Below are 17648 nucleotides of genomic sequence, written 5' to 3'. Positions count from 1 at the left end.
AACAGATACCTACTAGTACTAGTACTTTGTTGTCCATTCAGAATTTGTGGGGATCAGAACTCGAATAGATACTGGAGAAAAAGTGGCTGCCTTATCTCTTCATCTCTAGAGTGTGTGGGTTTTCGATCTAGCATGTACATTGCTATCTACGGTGCTACCTGGCTCGATAGTAGTACGCGCATATCTAGACTAAAGTCTGGCTTTCCATGAATCCATATAATCAGCATTGCTGTAGTACTCATTGGAACAGCGAAGTCTGGTACACTAGAAACTCGCACTGTATAAAGTCTAACTTGGTAGCTGTAATATACATGCTTGAACTCTTGCTATCCCTCGTCTCTCCTTCATAGATTCATAACTGTCTTAAAAACCATAATAACATTACTCATTGCCCTCTATCACGATTAGACAACCTCCCCCTTTACTTCCTCATTCCCACAAGTATCACCAGCCCCATGACTCTTGAAATACCTGTAATCCAACACACAGAGATACGACAACAATCCCACAACACCACTATAATAAAGCCCATTAGCTCTTCCCACCATTCCATAAGGACTGATGTCAATATTGATAAAACTCACCACAACACCAACGCAAGAATAGCCACAAAAGCACCCAACGCTTTACTAGCGACACTGTGCCCCCCGCTCGCGCCCATAATACTAATAATGAACAAGGCGAACCAAAACACCGTATCGATGATATCGAGGATTATATTGGCTTTGGGACTGGCCCATCGTTTGAAGCGGTCGTTGTAGGTTGTTAGGACTTGGTAGGTGAGGAAGAGGGCGGCTTTGAGGCACTATTTTTATTGATGCTGTTGTTAGATTGATTTTGGTCGGGAGTCATAGTGTCTTGTGGGAGAGTGTTGCTGAGTAGTAATTAAGTGGGGATAGGATGACAGTACCACTGCTATACCCCAGATATTGGTGCGAGTCGTTGGTGTGCCTGGGGTGGCTAGTCGGGCGATAATGAGGACGAAGGTTATGGCGATGAGAGATGCGATGAGGATGTGGAGGCGACGTTTGATGAGTGGGCGGTTAGTTGTGTTTGTGAGCTTGGTGAGGTTGATCATGTTGGTTCGTCGTTAAATGCTTGTTCTTTGTAGGTGGTGAAAAAATGTAGAGGAATAAGATGGAATGGATATATTGTAGATGAAACATTTACTGGGATCAATTACTCTTTTTAAACTACCTTACATGGATTTGCCATTTCATCTACACTAGACTGATATTTTGGAACGGTTTAGGCATGCAGGTAAGAACAAAAATAGCCATCCACATTGCATTGTGCTTTGCATACTGTGGTGTGGAGTGGCTGGTCATTTCTCGTATCGGTTACTCTCTTAAGATAGAGATACGAGTGTTGCCTTGGTGCCTGTGCCTGCGAATGGTGCGGTCCTTGACCCGATAACCTACTGCTGCCAAGGTTGGAAAATTAGTAGGGGACCTCAGAGCCGTCCCTTAGTCTTGTATATTTCGCCCTTTCTGGCTTTCACATACTGCACTTCACTTAGTTCAACCCCGATTTCACTTAAACTGCTACTTCATATCATTTAATTCACCCCATTTGCCTCAATTTCACTGATCTAGCCATACTTATCTAGTATAAATACTCCTCATTTCCTTCCTCCCCACTTCTTCTTCCTTCCTTCTACACATCCATGATATCCCCTCCAGATAACTTGATCTATCCTCATAATAAGCTCCTACTATTCTACCCCACTGCCATCCAGACATATTTTTAATATAATATAGACTACTACTTACCGATGGTATCAAAGGAGTTATATTTATGACTAGATTTATATCATACATGAACTTCCCTCACTATATGGCCTTACCCTCTTCATCTCCATACAAGAGAATCCAAGTAACTCCTAGTATTATCTTGATCATAATATTATCTTTCTTGGCTACCACCATCACCGTGAAGTTTAGTTCCCTTTGATCAGATAGATCAGTTGAAAAGGGCCCCAAAGTAATCAAGAGCAAAGGTAAGGATAATAGACTTACAAAATATGGACATTACCCTAAGATCTCTCAGATCAAACATCGAGTGTGTCTCGAAAAATAAAGTCCCCTGTCACAGAAAAGCCAAATCCAGGAGAACTCTACTAACAAGCTCTAGATGGATAAAGGCTTCGACGAGCAGATGGTCATAGACCAACTCATGAAGGAAGTAGCATATGACGAGCCACAAGACCAGGATGAACAAGCTAAATCACATTGCTGGCTTTGATATATCAAGCATCAAAGACTGGAAACAAGTGGCAGAGGCGTTGCAGTAAATCAGAGATTCGAAATTGGCTTTATTCGACATAATTCAAACCCCAGTTCATGAGATTCTACTTCAACGCTGTCCTATCCTGCGGAACAGTCAAGCAACCGTGCCATAACTCGAGGCGAAAGCTTTGAGAATACCATCTTACGAATCGAGACAGCAAAGAGAGACGGATCGACGTGTTACATGATGTCAGAACCTGACACAAGCAACTGCAAACAGTATGACTGGGTTTGCCAGTGCATCTCCCTCTCTCTCTATGTCTCAATTGGTCACATACAATCGTGAAGATAGAGACGGCATTTTCTACGGAAAAAATTGACTCCCCAAATATTGCGAACGCCTAATGTGGCGTATTTTCACCCTCGTTCGCAACGATTATGCAGGGTCTCGTCTACAAAAAGGCAAGAGCCCTTTTGAGATTGACATCGACAGAAGAAGAGTGGAGCAAGATTAGATTGAAAAAGCATTCTTCCGAGAAGCAGAATCTAGGGAAGCCTTCCTCAGAGGTAGGCACCAAGGCAACACTAACACCCGGATCCTGCGGCATCAAGTTCCACACTGCTAGCAATCAGAAAGACAGAGTACGCAAGAAAGTACATACCAAAGTCTTCCAGTACCGCTGATAAAAATAATGTACTAATGTGCTGACTTCAACATTAGCCTCACAAGGGGACTGATAACCTCGTTACAATGATCAACAAGTATTGGATACTATATATTATGCACTGTGCATGATTTAGTTGGGTTGGATACGGGAATTACTACAATGTGATGATGTCGACAACTGGAGATAAATATAGAAAGACAAATATATATTACTACTGGAACTTTCCTTATGATCCGATCGACGCAGCGACAGATACTTGGTAGTTGAAGTGTATTGAGCTACTATAAATAACGAAGGCGATAAACTTTGAAGGTTAGCAATGACTGCAATGCCATCACTTGATGAGTTGATCATGCATCAGCCGCAGGATTGATCTTGCGGTAGGATTTCCAGTCGAGAAGTGGCCATCACTATACGATGCCGTTGCAAGACACCTTCCGGACGATTCGCGGAACCACATTACACAGATGATGACTGGCACCAGACTTTTGGGAGCTGGAATAGAAGCGAAGCCATCTGACGGTAACCAGGTGGAAGCGGAGGCTCAGTTGGGCATCTGGCTGTCCGGTCTTCTGAGGTGGTTATCAAGCATCGTAAAGGAAATGCCGACCCACCTCCCCTTGTCGGGTGCATCGCCGTCGGTGAAAGATGGGAGTTTTACATTATGACAGGCAAAGGTGAAGGAGGTTCTTTGGCTGAGGCTACGATGTACGGACCGTTCTGTGATCTCGCCTGCCGTGTAGGCACGACGAGATCGACAAGAACCCTCCTGAGGATATTTTACTACGTCTGTGGGGAGTATATGCGCGACCTGGTTGATTTCATTGTTCCGAAGGAAGGTTCCTAAGGAAGCCAGTCTCTACCGGCGTTTGCGTGATGGTATGGATGCATGGTATATTTATATGCTGGAGAGTCCCAGTGTATGGGCCTAGCCGGCCATGATACACATGTCTGAAGTCTCGCTATATCTTATTCGCTCCTTCAAGACATGCATAGCTTTAGTGGAAACCATAGCAACTTACATTGCTCATTGCCCCGTGAAAATCAAATAGTACTGATGTGTTACTAGTAGTACTACTGTGATGATGCATAGATATAGTATATCCACACTGCCAAGACGACAACCGTTGTTTCAATGCACCGTGCATTAAACTACTTGGCTACTAAATCAGAGACTGTCGCCGACACTCGTGGGTAATAGTAGTACTACTACTGGCAAGATCTCAATGATCCGGTGGACGTAGCGGTATGTAGTTGAAGTGTATTGAGCTACTATAAATAACGAAGGCGATAAACTTTGAAGCTTAGCAATGACTGCAATGCCATCACTTGATGAGTTGATCATGCATCCTCTGCGTGGATGCTTACCTTCCGAGGTCGATGGCGGCGGATTGACGGTTACACATCACATTCACTGACGCCTGTTCTGCATAATATACGTCATCACAACAGGAATACCCCTCAATCTGTCTACAAGCATCATCATATGTCTACTCCGTGTTTAAGTCTATTACGCGGCTTTGCTGATAATAGAAAAGTGTATTGACCTTCATTCAATAATACCATAGAAAGAGTGTAATTCAAGCTGACCTGCCTAATCTTGGTACTTCATGAAACCAATCCATAACCCATCCATACTGCTACTGATCCACGACTAAGATCCTGGGCAGTCGGCATATTATCTACTAGTCATTATGGTATGACCCATCGTATTAACATATACAAGCCGCAAGCAAACGTAGAAGTCGTAAAACGTGATACTAAAACAGTCCAAGTCAGGATAGTAGACCCGCCTTGGCGCCCGGAGATATCCAGGCCATCAACCCATCCAGCCAATCACTTAAAGAAGGAACATAGCAGCCAGACCGAGAACACCGGCGAGTCCACTGCTGGCAACGCCAAGCTTGGGAGCAGCACCAGTAGTCTCGGAGGAAGAGGGAGCAGTTCCGGTCGCAGAGGAAGAGCCGCCAGAGCCGTTGGAAGAGCTGGAACCAGAACCAGAGCCAGAGCCAGAGGTAGAGCTGCCAGAAGAGCCGGAGGTAGTACCAGAGACCGTGCCGGTGCTCGTGCTAGTTCCAGTGATGGTGCTCAGAGTGGTCTGGCCAGAGACAGTACCGGTGCTAGTGCTGGTGCTGGTGATAGTGCTCAAGGTGGTCGCACCAGAGGTGGCACCAGAAGTCTGCAGGAAATTAGCTTCAAGACGTTGGTATCACGAAAGGACTAAGCTTACCGCTCCACTGGTGGTAGCGCCAGAAGTGGCACCGCTGGTGTTACCACTGTTGGTTCCAGAGGCAGACGAGGCACCACTGCCGGTAGCCGAGGCAGCAGAGGTGGTAGAGCCAGCACCGCCGGCGCCGGAGCCAGTGCTAGAAGCACCAGTAGTAGAAGCGGAGTTGGAGCTGCCTGTATATTTGGTTAGCGATTGTTATTAATGGGCATCATGATGGGTCGGAGCAAGCAACGTACCAGAGGAGGTGGGGCAAGAAGCAAGAGCCGCCGAGACAACAGCGTTGGCATCGTCATTGGGGCAAGCCTCAGCAGTGCAGTCGCGGATACCGTAGCTGTAGTCGGGCTTGCTGCACAGGCAAGACAAGTCGCCGCTGGAGCAGCCAAGCTCGGAAGCCTTGTCGTTCATGTTGCTAAGGCACATTTGCTAAAGACGCGCCTGGTCAGTAAGGTCGCGTCAACCAGAATCACACCGGGTAAACATACAGCGCACTCGCTGACGGAGACATCAGCGCTGACCATGCTGGCAGCGGCCAGAAGAGCGAGGGAGAGCGAGAAGGTCTTCATTGTGATGGATAAGATAGAACGTGCGACAGCAGAAATCGAAGAGCGAAGGCGCGAAGAAGGGGGTATCAACCGAAGAAGATGAACGCGAAAGACAGATGATGGGGCTGGATGTGTTTGGAGAGATAGAAAGAGAAGAGAGAGATGGAGAGCGAGGGACAAGAGCCGATTTAATACGGAGGCAGGAAAGAGGCAGTCAGTCAACCAGTGCAAATCCCAATTCAGGGCCCGCAGCTTCCCTCGTTTTGCCGCACTCACCACTCGATTCGTCCGGTTCGGCGTTTGCCGGCAATCTACTAACTAATCTGGAAACTTTGCGTTGCTTGTTTTGACTTTTCCGCTTATTTTGCTTTTCATCATTTTCATTTCAAATTTTCTGCGTGTCTCTGGTGGGTTCTGGAGATCAACAAAGGCATCAGCACCCCATCCACCAGGCTACCAGAGCGCGCCAACGTGGCTCAGGACACCGTCACGGGCCAATTCATGCAGTCATGGCTGCTCCACCCTGGCCTTAATCTTGGACTAAAGGGAAGGGGCATCGTCTATCAGGATCCGACCCAGACACCGTGGCTCAACTCGCATCCACTGTCTCCCCTGCGTGGCTCTCATAGGCTGACGGACAGGCACCTCGCTTGCGGCGAGTGGCTGAGGATCTAGGGATTTGGAGAGATCCCCGGTGGTTGATCCCACTTTTACTCAACCATCCCAAGCTCCAGTCGATTAAGTTTTACTTTGGCTAACCGAACTAGGGAGAAGGGGCCTTTTCCGCGCTGGTGAGTTTACTCCTATCCCGTTCATAGTGATTTGAACAGGGCTGCCGACTGACACTGCGAAAGTCTAGATCTGACGACAGAGCGATGGGAAGGCCAAGTTTCGTTACACCACCTACGTCAGTGAGGAGGGGGATGCTGGATGCCCAAGATGTGAATACCGGCCGGCCAAGCAAGACCAGGAAGTGGGCAGAGACTGGCATAGGGTCCTTGACCGACAGGATGCAGGGGATCGACGCGATGGGGCCGATCTTCTCTGGCTCAGGACGATGATTTGTGCGTCGCTCTGCCACTAAAATCAGCCCACCGCCGGTGTGGCTGACCCTCGCCCTCTCGAGCCACATTTGGATGCCTCCGCGACAGGGCTGGGCCACTCACGAGTCTGGCCGTCTCTCTAGCGTTCACGCTGGAGCAGAGGCCCGGATTGATTCGCCCATTGGCAATCAGACCGAGGACAAGAGCTCTGTGTATCACGGCCACTTGACTCGTGGTACCACAGCAACACGGTAGCCTGGTCCGATGTGGGGAAAGCTGCTGAGTTTTCCGCCACCCGCTAAAATCGATCTATTGATTGAGCGAGCTACCATTTCCCTCGTAACCGTGGGTGAGCAATGAGGGCGGAAAAACAGTTCCAGGGCGCGGCCGAAAGGAAGGCTGGTCTCCAGCCATTCTATTTCCCACGGACTGCACGGGGTGCACGGGCTGTAAGGAGGCCTATCTGCACCTCTGAAAGAAACGCTCAGAGTTCTAGAAGAGCGCGTCCAGTCGCTATAGACCTGTCGGTGCCTTTGCGTGGGATGAAGTATGCGTTGTATCATCACTTCCATGATCAGACAAAAGGAAGGGTGCCCACCAGAATAACTAACTCCGCTCCGTGGAGGCGACGAGCCGAGTCGAAGTGGGCAAAGGTTTGAGTTGTGGCGGTGCGACAGCTCATCTTCTCTTTGTTGGTTTAGTTTCGTTTTTTTTTTTCTCCGGAATTCGACCGAGAGCCCGTTCCTCGGTGTCCTACGTCATTCATGGGTCCCTGTGCTCACTGCTCAGGGCATCTCCATCCCGTCCATCAATCATCGCGCATTCTCGCAACGGCTGCTTGGCCTGCCCCAACGTCACTGTTCTTTCATCTGCTTGTTGATGTCAGGTATATAACCATCTCAGTTTTTCATGCACCCGCTCTCATGATGCAATTAAAGGCGACCATGATCATCTAGAAAGGGTCCATGGAATCTTGGCAGAATTTTCTGCGAATGGGTCGCAGGGAGAATGGCTGACCGCGAAGAAATCACAGTGCGCTTGCATGCATGGTGCAGTGGTTCGACTCATGAAACTGATTGATTCTATTCGAGTGCACGAGCAGATGTGCGATGTACTCCCAATGACTTGTGCCTTGATTCGTTACACTGCTTGATGATGATTACAATCATCATCATCAAGCAAGGCGTGAATTCGAAACCAGGTCATCGCAAAGAAATGCAGTAGGTTGCATGAACCGCGTAGTCCCCAGAACTTTATACACAGAGATCAAACAACAGTAATGTCAATCGGATACTACAATCAAACCACTGTAGCATGCATAACACATATCATCCTATCTAATCGGAACAGCCCCAATTTGTCCCATACAGTGTACAGAGTACTAAAAATCATGTCTGCTTCAACCCCTGATAATAAGCCGCCGCTTCCTCTCCGGCAATGCGACCAAAGACTGCACACTCCAACAGCGACGATCCTCCCAACCGATTTTGGCCATGGAGGCCTCCGGTAATCTCGCCGGCCGCCCAGAGCCCGGGAATCGGCTGCCCCTGAGCGTCCAACACTTGGCTGCGCTCGTTGATCACCACGCCTCCCATCGTAAAATGCACCACGGGGGTCACCTTGCCCACATACACCACCGATTCCGGCGTAACCTCCCTCAGCGTCCAGTTGCCAAACGACTGTCGCCGAAACTCGTCCTGCTTCTTCCCCGCGACCACATCCGCATACTCCTGCAGCGTCTCCTCCAATGCCGACATCTCCTTCCCCAACTCCTCCACCGTCGTCTTCTTCATCAATCCCTTCCACATATAAAACCCCAAATGCGACTGCAACGCCGCCGCGGCCCCTTCATCTAGCACCAGCTTCACATCCCACTGCCGCGCCTTGGTCGGCAATCTTCCTGCCTTCCCCATCACCTCCCCCGTCACCTTCTCCCTCGTCTCCAACTCATTCACAAACCTCCTCCCATCCCCAAGCACCAGGATGCCCCCTTCCCCCCTCAACGCTTCCGCCGCCAATATCTTCACCATCGCCTCCTCTTCCCCTTCTCCTCCTACGAAACCCGTCGGATGCACCTGCACCTGCTCCATATCCACCACCGCTGCCCCAACCTCCTGCAACAAAGGCTGCGTGCCTTCCCGCTGCTCATTCGTCGACGGTATCCCCTCCAGATCGGGCCGATACTGCGCTAACAATCCTCTCGCATCGCCTGCAAACCCTCCACTCGCCACGACAACAGGTCCATATGCCGTCTCCGTCGTTGTTTGATTCCCATCACTATCCTGAACCGTATACTCCACCCCAATCACCCTCCTCCTTTCTCCTTCTTCCTCTCGTAATATCCTCGTAACCCGTCTCCCCACCTCCATCCGACAATTCTCATCCTCCGATACCCGTCCCAACAACCCCTTGATAATCTCATACCCCGGTGTTCCCTTCCCACTTCCGCGATGCGTCCTCGGCACACTATGTCCTCCCAGCTGAGCTACTCGACTCAAGTCGACTCCAATATCATCCGTAAGCCAGTATAACGCGTCCGCGGACTTCGCAGTAAGTATCTCGATGAGTCTTTCTCTGCGAGTGCGCTCCACTCCAGTAGCGGTGGTATAGGGTACCCCCGCGGATAAGATCGTATCGTGTTGGAATGCGGAGATGGAATCTTGGGATACTTGGTATCGTGTTGGTGCGGCGTTGATCCCGGAGGAGGCTTTGATGCTGTTGCCGCCGGGTTTGGTGGCCCGGTCGAGGAGGAGGACGGGGATGTGGTGCGTTAGGAGGGTGCTGGTTGTGGTGAGGCCGGCGAGGCCGGTGCCGATTATGATGGTTTGGGGGGTCATTTTTGATTTCTTTGAGAATTGTGGGTGGTGGTGATTTTGGTTTGGAGTGTAGTTGTAGTTTTGGTGTGATGGTTGGGGTGGTGAGGGGTTATAGTAGGGACGGGATCGTATGATCTCACAGGGAGGAGGTGGTGGTGGTGGTATGTTGTGGTGGTTGTACGATCGGATGGTTTGAGTGAATGTAAGCCGGATGGAGTTTAGATTGCAGTTAGTATAGTAAGCAATGGGGTGATGGTATTGATTCAGGTGTATGTGAGTGTTGTATGACTGCTCTCATGTTGGAATGGTGAAGTCTAGAACATCTCCGCACCGCAGCATTATATCGTATCCGGAACCTTATTGGGTGGTGAAGTAAGTGTTGGAGACACTTCCGGGCACCAATAGGATTGCTTCTCATAGTAAATGCGCATCTGCACTTCATTGATAGTAAACCATTGAGCACTATATCTAGTTCTATGGATCAGTCCAACATGAGTGATAATTCTGGCTATGCTGCTGATCCCAACGTAGGATTCGTATCCTTGCTCGTAAGAATTGTAATGTGTATCAGCCTTGTTAGGAATTTCTTTCAGGAGTGATACTTTAGCTACTCTACTGATACAATTCTTAGCTATTTACAGTCCAGTGACGATACCCAGAGTTATAACCTACGTGTGATGGGTGAATGGCTGTTCAGCACGTGATTGATGGCTATTATATATAGCTTTGTAGTTCTTGTTCTCTACCAAATCCACAATTGGCTCCAGAAGGAAAAGGAGAATTTTCATAGAAATCAGGGTCTTGTCATAATGCCCACATCGAAGTATTTCGATCGGTTTCCTCCGTTTCCTGCCGACCTCCCCGTGCTTCCGCTGGAAAAGATCTCTCTCGAAGCGTTGAAGGACAGTAAGAAAGACGAAGCGGAAAGACTATTCGAAGCCTGTCAGAAAATGGGATTCTTTCTACTGGACTTGAAGGGATCAACCCAAGGGACTGCGCTGTTGCAGGATGCCGAAGGAATGTTTGAACTGACTACACAACTCTCTACGTTGGGCCATGAGACCCTGAAGTCTTACACCTACATGCCTCCGGACTTTACGAGGTACGTGCCCCCCCCTCCCCCCAGGCATGTTTAACAATCGAGCAGATATAAAGGCATAGGAAGTCTGAAGACCGACTATGGCAACGTCGACTACATTCACGCCTACTCGCTCAGCCAGGATGAAGTGCTAGGCAATACCAGTCATTCGCGTCTGCACCCTGATGCGATCAGCACCGATAAACAGCAACTTCGACGATTTATCGAACACGCCCATGCTGTTCTCGACGAGATCTTGGCCAAACTGGACATTTGTTTGGGCATAGAACCCCAGACACTCGAAGCATTGAGCCCGCTAGACCAGGAATCCGACAGTATTGTCCGCCTGCTCTGGAGTCCAGCCCAAACTCATCCCAATTATGATTGTATTTCCTTTGGCGGTCATACGGACCTGGGAACAATGACGCTCTTGTTCAATATCGCAGGCGGGCTCCAGGTTCTCCCTGCAGGGTGTGAAAACATCAAAGAAAAGTGGCGTTACATCAAACCCGAGCCCGGCTGTGCTGTGGTGAATGTTGGTGACACATTGGTAGAGTGGACAGGGGGATTACTGCGCAGCTCCCTGCACCGGGTGGTGACAGCTCCAGGGGACCAGGCAACGGTGCAACGGGAAAGCGTAGCCTATTTAGTACGTGCTAAGCGAACTGCGTCCCTTCAGCGCCTTAAGGGGGGAATTATCCCGCCTTTGTTACCTGGGGAAGAGGATGAAACGCGCACAGTGGATGAGTGGAGTGAATGGAGGTCTCGCCAAATTATGTTGGGACACTTGAAGCCTGAGACGCGAGGCGGACGTAATAAGTAATGTCATATGCTCACCAGCTCCCAGGTTCTTTGAGCTTAGTTAGTGGTACAGAGTTCTCAGCCACGGTGCCTCTGGTGCCTATACCCTGCTGGCTATTGTGTATGTCCAATATTGAAACTACTAGGGGATCTAGTTGGCAGAAATTTGATCGAGAAGGACACTCTGCCCGATGTAAATTGAGAATCTTTCTAAAGACACGTTTGTAGCATTGATAATTAGGAGGAAGATAAAGAGAAAGAAAATAGCCAACAGTAACATGATACCTCGAGAGGAGAAATGAGATAGAGATAAGCATCCAGAGATTCTGAAAATAGCTGACCGATTGTGACTAAGCCAGGATGGTTGGACCAACATACAGAGACAAAGAAGACGCACACAGCCCCTTTTCATTAGTTTTGGACTGGAAAAAATAAGGTAATCCCGAGCTAGCCGCCGGGGGATAGAATTAACTGTGTAACAAACAGTCGGATGAATGCCCAAACTGACACTGTGACTGACATCCTGTTTGTCTTACTGTCACCAGGTACATAGGTCAGCCATAAAGCGTCCTGGGATATCCACCATAGTCAATAACTTTCACACAGATTGCTACGAGGCCCCTCACTACGCCCGTGTCTTCACCCCGATCTTCCTCATCTCGGAAAACTAGGGAGTGTCAGAAATCAACACAACCTATTGTCCTGATTATATACAATAACTTACAGACCTCTATCTCACCAAGAAGGACCAAAGCAGTTTAAGGATACAATGGCCACAGATCCACTACCCACAAGCCTGTCTCAGGCGTTGGATTCTCCACTCTCCTCTACGCGTCAATGCTCAGTGCCGATGCCTTCAGATATTGCGGTCGGCTCTGGTACGTATCGAATGCCTGAGCTCCACTTACCAAGGGAATCTAACGACTATATAGTTATTGTCGGTGGCTATGTAGCCTGCGTCATGACAAAATATGCTCTTAATTATGCCTCCCAGCACCCCAAACTGCAAGCTCAGGTTGACATCCGCTCTGCTGTCGTCCAATTCTATCGCCCGATGTTCGCTTCGACACCAATGACGATGACCTTGAGAGAAGTCAATATCGGCAAAGGATGGTCTACCCTCCGAGTCGAGTCATTCCAGAATGACAAACTTACGGCGTCCGCAGACATAGCGTATGTAGACAACGACCACTTTTCAAGAACTAAATGCTTATACACAGATGACCAGAATCACAAACCTATCCACCCCAGGCATCACACTCCAATTAGACTGGCGTCTCACCCCGGCCCCTATTCCCGTCGACCTCACGAAACTCGAGACAGACAGTGACCCCAATTGGATCTCCTACCACTGCGCCTTCTACCGCGAAGGATTCCGAAGAGGCCAGTCCTACGCCAAGAACTTCATCCCGCGAGTCCTGCCCACTGAGTTCCCCTTCATCGAGCACTGGGTCGAACCAGGCTGGGATTATCTTCCGCTAGGCCCTCGGCCCTCAGATACGGGACATGGTAAGGCGCGGTGGACTAATGAGATGATACAGTTCGTGGCAGATATGGCGCTTCCGATCCAGGAGAACTTTGTCCCTCACGAACAGGGGAAGCCGTTGCCGATGGGAAGCATGGCGGCTACGCTTGGGTTTGCGAAGCGTCAGGAAAAGGCCCGCGATGAAGGACGGAGTGATTGGAGAGTTCTCAATGATGACGGGACCAGAGAATTTTGGGGTAAGATGTTGAATGTTTCCTTGACGCTGTCCACGGAGATCAAACGGAAACTTCCCACGGAGGGTGTCCGATGGCTTTACCTGCGGACTGTGTGCAAGGAGATCTTAGACGGGCGAATGGATATGGAGGTTCTTATATTTGATGAGACGTTGAGTTTGATTGCTATCAGTCACCAGATAGCGGCTCTCATACCTGCCAAGTCGAAGATCCAGAAGTTGTGATATCCGGAAAGCAAGTGACATTCTACTAGATCAGTGAGCGGCTGGGTGAATTGTAGACACATCTCCTTAATCATGGTGCCAAGGGAGAGAGAATCTTCATGGTCAGAATTTCTTGTAGAGAATCACTATGAATCAATCATAAGATGATAAAGTAAATGACCACATGATACCAGGATGTCCAGATTGGTGCCAAAACCCTCTTGCCGTAGCTTTAGATATGAGTTGAAACTTTCTGATGAGCCTGTTCTCAACATAATCTTGATTTTGATAATGAGCACGCAACAGAAGGCTATAAGTCGAAATAAGCTATTTCAGACACCGAACTCCCTCAGCAATCTTATGATAGATTCAATCAATAATAGCGACGTCGCGACTGTCATCGGGTACGGTGCCTCTCCGGTGCGCATTGAGCACCCGAATGCGCTCCATCTGCTTCGGATAATGCTTCCTCAAATACTCCGTTCCAGAATCCCAGGTGGTAAAGCAGGGTACAGGCTCATCGCCAACAAGGCTGATTTTCTTGTGACGACTATAATCCGGGTGCGCTGACTTGCCATTCTGAAGTCTTACTCGGAAAACCATCGATGAGAACTCACCAACTTCATTACTGACAAGCAATTCCGCATCGTGCCCTTCATGTCCAATGCTGAGATAGTACAAGAACATCAGGACCGGCGTGGAGTCGTGATGACGTCTGGGCGCGTGATCAGCTGTGGTTGGCGTGGATGTGGATAATGATTCATAGCGTAATTCGCGAATCCAGTCCACGACGAGTGCTCTTCCCCACGACCAAATGCGACGATATGGCAGAGCAAGGTTATACTTCCAACTCTCAACTGCCTCCTCGGGGGCTCGCTTGATCGTGTGATAGGCTAAACCAGATTTCTTCAAGTCCTCGACCATGACCGAGAGAGCCACATCGTCGTTGATGTTGTCGATCTTTTTCAGGGCAAAGATACAACAGTCCTGCTTCTCCGGGCCGTCTGACATGCTGAGGATCAGGACGGCTCCATAGCTTGATACGATCGGCTTCGTACGCGTGTCTAGGTACCCATGAGCGACGGGGGATACATTGGTTGTCGGGCTCGAACGACATCGTCCACAGATCTCATGGGTGTGCTTCTCTTCCTCGGAAATTTGCACCAGCTTGTATGACCGACGCTTCCAGGACATATCCGTGTGTTGAGGTGGCTTCTCCTGCCGCATACTCAGAACCTGTTCCCGTGTGTAACCTTGTCCGAGAGCGAGCTCCAATTCTCTGGGTGGAACCGCGTTGAGTTTCCTAGGCTTCCATAGATTCCGTTTCAGATACTGCGAGATGAACTTCCTTACATGGTCGTTGCGGGTATAACTCAAGCCCACGTTACTGACTGGCGGCGCAAAGTCTCCCCGGCGTCGAATGGGCAGGGGATAGAGCGTGACCAGAGTGCCGGATATGGCGGCCAAGAGAACCTGCCAGGGAGAACCAAGACGCAGGCACTGTATGCATTGCTCGACCACTCTTCTAGGACATCGCCGCTCCGATTGATGAAGGTTCTCGAGAGACGTCCGTCGGGTCGCGAAGCGCGCATGTGTTTTCAGGATGTCGAAGGCGGGTTTGGAGATAGCAAAACAAGATATATGCCTGGAGATATTCCACGAGGGCGTGAAGTACCAGCTACATTCAATGACCACGTAAAAGTCCACATCCAAGTTTTCCGCGTCAGATCGCGCGACCCCAGTCCAGAGGCTTTCGGCCAGGGCTAAGCTAGCGCCTGACATGACCATAACATCGTCAAATTGTACAATAAAGTTGATGATATGTCGCGCAGCTCTTTCCTTGTTGTCTGCATTCTGGCGTCGCCCGCCCACCACCTCCAGAAAGCTTGGGACCAGGCTTCTCGTCAAGTAGAAGCAATCATACCGGAATTCGTTCAATAAGGCTGAGCGCACCAGGCCGAGTTTCGAATTTGGTATGTGCATGCCAAGGAGTGTCTCATGATTTAGGGACGGTAAGGGTGCATCATCCACATCAGGTACCTCGAACGCATTTTCTTCGTCGGACGGGAAAGATGTACTCGGGGGCCCCGGAATCCAGTCTGAAACATTCCTGCGCATGGAGAAAATCTCACTGTCCATCAGGCTGACCTGATCGTATGGTCGCCCTGTGGTCAAAGCCTTGAGTTGATTCAGAATGCCCAGGCGGTAGATGTCTCTCGCCCAATCCATCACATAGTCAATGATCAACAACAGTTGTAAAGCGCTGTCGATGTGCACTAACGAGCCTGACCAGAGTAAAGCGATATCCTGTGGGGGGGTTTCGTCAGCGACCGTAGTGTAGGATCCAGATAAGAAGAGGTCTCAAGCAGCTGGAACCGTCTTAGAAGGAGCTCCGTTTCAACTTACATAGCTCGCAGGCTTCTTATCAGCTCCCCGGATTATGTAGGAGGCATAGACCCTCCATGTGTCGCCGCGCGAGGCGAGAAACCAAACCAGGGGCTCAAGGGTCTCTTCTTCGGAGGAACAATCAATGCGTGATCTGAGTCCCTCCTGAAGATTCAACAGCGCGTGAATCGGAAAGGCAGACTGCACTTGGATGGCATCGAAACTGTTGGAACTATTGCCCGACTTTGCTTCCAACAGCATGAAAGGAAAGAGGAGTGGATCAGCCTGACTTTTGAATGGAGTTACCCGGATAGCATCCAACACAGTCGCAGAAGTTCCCCCTCCGCTAAGCTGCGACTGAACTGGGCTTGACAGGAGTTGGTCAAAGTTGTGGGTACTCTGCAGTCCAATCACTCGATCCGGGGCCTGCTTTGGCAGCTGCGACCGAAGAAGCTGATCATGGACGACAAACTCCTCTTCTCGGCTATCGAAAAGGCTATTTGTTCCCGCTTCGTAACTGGGACCATCAGAGCGATGATTCAGGAAAGGGGGTTACGCGGAGACTCACAAGTCTTTAATTCGCTCGCTTGGTGGACATTGGCATGGCTTTCTTTCCTTTTGACGTTGCTCCAGCCTCGCTCTACGCTCGCTCTGGTTGCTCCCTAGAGTAGCCTGGATTTCCGATTGCCAGATTCGTGCCCGGCATTTGGGGCTGCAGTGCATCAGTGCGAACCTTTCATGGAACACAGTGTCCATGGAGAACATAGTATCCGATTTCTGTATGAACAACTCACCAAGCCACTTCTGCAGAGAACCGCAAGAGAACGTCGTTTTCCAAGCCAAATCGCCAGCCAGCTTCGTTGCGCTCCTGGGAATATAGTCGTTTTGCACGCTGATGCAGCCAGTCCGCACGCGCTTTGATTTGCTGTTTCCAGGGCTCTTGCGATGTCCAAATATTCACGCCAGCAAAATAGGACTCATATTTATAATCCCCCAACGCCTTGATGTTGCCGAACGACCCCGCATGTTGCGCCGGCCATGGTTCGCCGGGGAGTTGGAATCGGATGCGGTATCTTTTCATCAACCGTCGAAGTTCTTGGAGATTCTCGTCTGCCATCATGGAGCATGAACGGATGAAAGAGCTGTCTCTGGAAGGGTTCTTTCCCAGGCAAGGAAAGATTTGAAAGCGAGTTTCGTTCTGTCTGCACATTCAAGCGCTGTCACACGTGATGGGAGACGTAGCGCGAGGCTGAGCCACACTAATCATTCCTACCCTTGTCGATACAATCGTCGCACTATTAGCACTGCCTCATGTGCTCAGAGACAGACATGACATATCAATCTATTTATAAGCTCAGCTAATCTGTACTGTTGTCACTGATTTTCATATAGAGTCCCCGGGTAACTTGAAACAATAGATGATTAGTGTTAAGTTATAATAAACTGTGATCCTGGTTTTATATTCAAAGACGTATGTATCTTTGATCATTTAGTCTTGTGACATACTGCACGGTATTTCTAAATCATTACGATTGGCTGATATCTACAGACAAATTAAGCCTTGATAGTAATTTCTATACTGATAAACGGAATATAATAACCAGTACCTTAAGAGCTATATGGATGGCAAATTGTATTCTATAATCAACTGACTGGACAGCTTCCGAATTTGTCTAAGTGATGAAGGCCCGAAGGGTTGGGACTGACATATCAAGTATATTCAAGATGACAAGATGACACAACACACCGTTGTTACCCTGAGCGATGAAAATATTAACCTGACTGACCTGGCCGATTGGAACTCTAATCAACATCAATTAAGTGGAAGAATAGAAGATTGAGAATATATAATAATTCTATATAAGACCACGAAGGAACAGACCGCCCTTGAATTATATATATGGTGAGATAGTAAATATATAAATCCGAACCATA

General features: G+C 49.1%; 6 protein-coding genes across 6 annotated transcripts; 2 read left to right on the top strand and 4 right to left on the bottom strand.

Annotated features, from left to right (window-relative positions):
- Positions 1-254: 254 nt before the first annotated feature.
- ASPBRDRAFT_40761 (uncharacterized protein) lies at positions 255-1108 on the bottom strand. The gene is made up of 3 exons (XM_067624424.1): positions 911-1108; positions 585-805; positions 255-516 (listed from the first exon to the last, which is right to left on the bottom strand). Exons 1-3 carry the CDS (start codon positions 1076-1078, stop codon positions 405-407), a joined length of 501 nt encoding a protein of 166 aa, XP_067480388.1. The 5' UTR covers positions 1079-1108; the 3' UTR covers positions 255-404.
- A 3628-nt stretch (positions 1109-4736) lies between these two features.
- ASPBRDRAFT_194107 (CFEM domain-containing protein) lies at positions 4737-5689 on the bottom strand (the record flags this gene model as incomplete). The annotated part of the gene is made up of 4 exons (XM_067620712.1): positions 4737-5075; positions 5127-5299; positions 5363-5549; positions 5609-5689. 4 exons carry the CDS (start codon positions 5687-5689, stop codon positions 4737-4739), a joined length of 780 nt encoding a protein of 259 aa, XP_067480387.1.
- Positions 5690-8099: 2410 nt separating this feature from the next.
- frdA (putative FAD dependent oxidoreductase) lies at positions 8100-9548 on the bottom strand (the record flags this gene model as incomplete). The annotated part of the gene is made up of 1 exon (XM_067617549.1): positions 8100-9548. The coding sequence occupies one exon, from the start codon at positions 9546-9548 to the stop codon at positions 8100-8102; it is 1449 nt and encodes a 482-aa protein (XP_067480386.1).
- Positions 9549-10296: 748 nt separating this feature from the next.
- On the top strand, positions 10297-11597 carry ASPBRDRAFT_148424 (uncharacterized protein). Its single transcript, XM_067619289.1, has 2 exons — positions 10297-10629; positions 10675-11597. The coding sequence occupies exons 1-2, from the start codon at positions 10337-10339 to the stop codon at positions 11426-11428; spliced, it is 1047 nt and encodes a 348-aa protein (XP_067480385.1). The 5' UTR covers positions 10297-10336; the 3' UTR covers positions 11429-11597.
- Positions 11598-11860: 263 nt separating this feature from the next.
- On the top strand, positions 11861-13349 carry ASPBRDRAFT_73586 (thioesterase family protein; the record flags this gene model as incomplete). Its single annotated transcript, XM_067629217.1, has 3 exons — positions 11861-12284; positions 12339-12579; positions 12635-13349. The coding sequence occupies exons 1-3, from the start codon at positions 12176-12178 to the stop codon at positions 13347-13349; spliced, it is 1065 nt and encodes a 354-aa protein (XP_067480384.1). The 5' UTR covers positions 11861-12175.
- Positions 13350-13697: 348 nt separating this feature from the next.
- ASPBRDRAFT_194103 (uncharacterized protein) lies at positions 13698-16830 on the bottom strand (the record flags this gene model as incomplete). The annotated part of the gene is made up of 4 exons (XM_067620711.1): positions 13698-15635; positions 15735-16230; positions 16282-16425; positions 16508-16830. 4 exons carry the CDS (start codon positions 16828-16830, stop codon positions 13698-13700), a joined length of 2901 nt encoding a protein of 966 aa, XP_067480383.1.
- Positions 16831-17648: the final 818 nt, after the last annotated feature.

This window comes from Aspergillus brasiliensis, assembly GCF_001889945.1.
Source record: "Aspergillus brasiliensis CBS 101740 unplaced genomic scaffold ASPBRscaffold_4, whole genome shotgun sequence".
Classification (NCBI taxonomy): domain Eukaryota; kingdom Fungi; phylum Ascomycota; class Eurotiomycetes; order Eurotiales; family Aspergillaceae; genus Aspergillus; species Aspergillus brasiliensis.
The sequence above is the reverse complement of the archived record's forward strand: the minus strand, read 5'-3'. Positions and strand labels throughout refer to the sequence as shown.

Excerpts from the sequence above, each read along its gene's own strand:
- ASPBRDRAFT_40761 (XM_067624424.1), bottom strand. The coding sequence starts at position 1,078 with ATGATCAACCTCACCAAGCTCACAAACACAACTAACCGCCCACTCATC. Across the intron at positions 806-910 it reads ATATCTGGGGTATAGCAGTG|TGCCTCAAAGCCGCCCTCTT; the intron begins GTACTGTCATCC and ends CAATAAAAATAG. Across the intron at positions 517-584 it reads ATTCTTGCGTTGGTGTTGTG|TGGTGTTGTGGGATTGTTGT; the intron begins GTGAGTTTTATC and ends GCTTTATTATAG.
- ASPBRDRAFT_148424 (XM_067619289.1), top strand. The coding sequence starts at position 10,337 with ATGCCCACATCGAAGTATTTCGATCGGTTTCCTCCGTTTCCTGCCGAC. Across the intron at positions 10,630-10,674 it reads ATGCCTCCGGACTTTACGAG|ATATAAAGGCATAGGAAGTC; the intron begins GTACGTGCCCCC and ends ACAATCGAGCAG.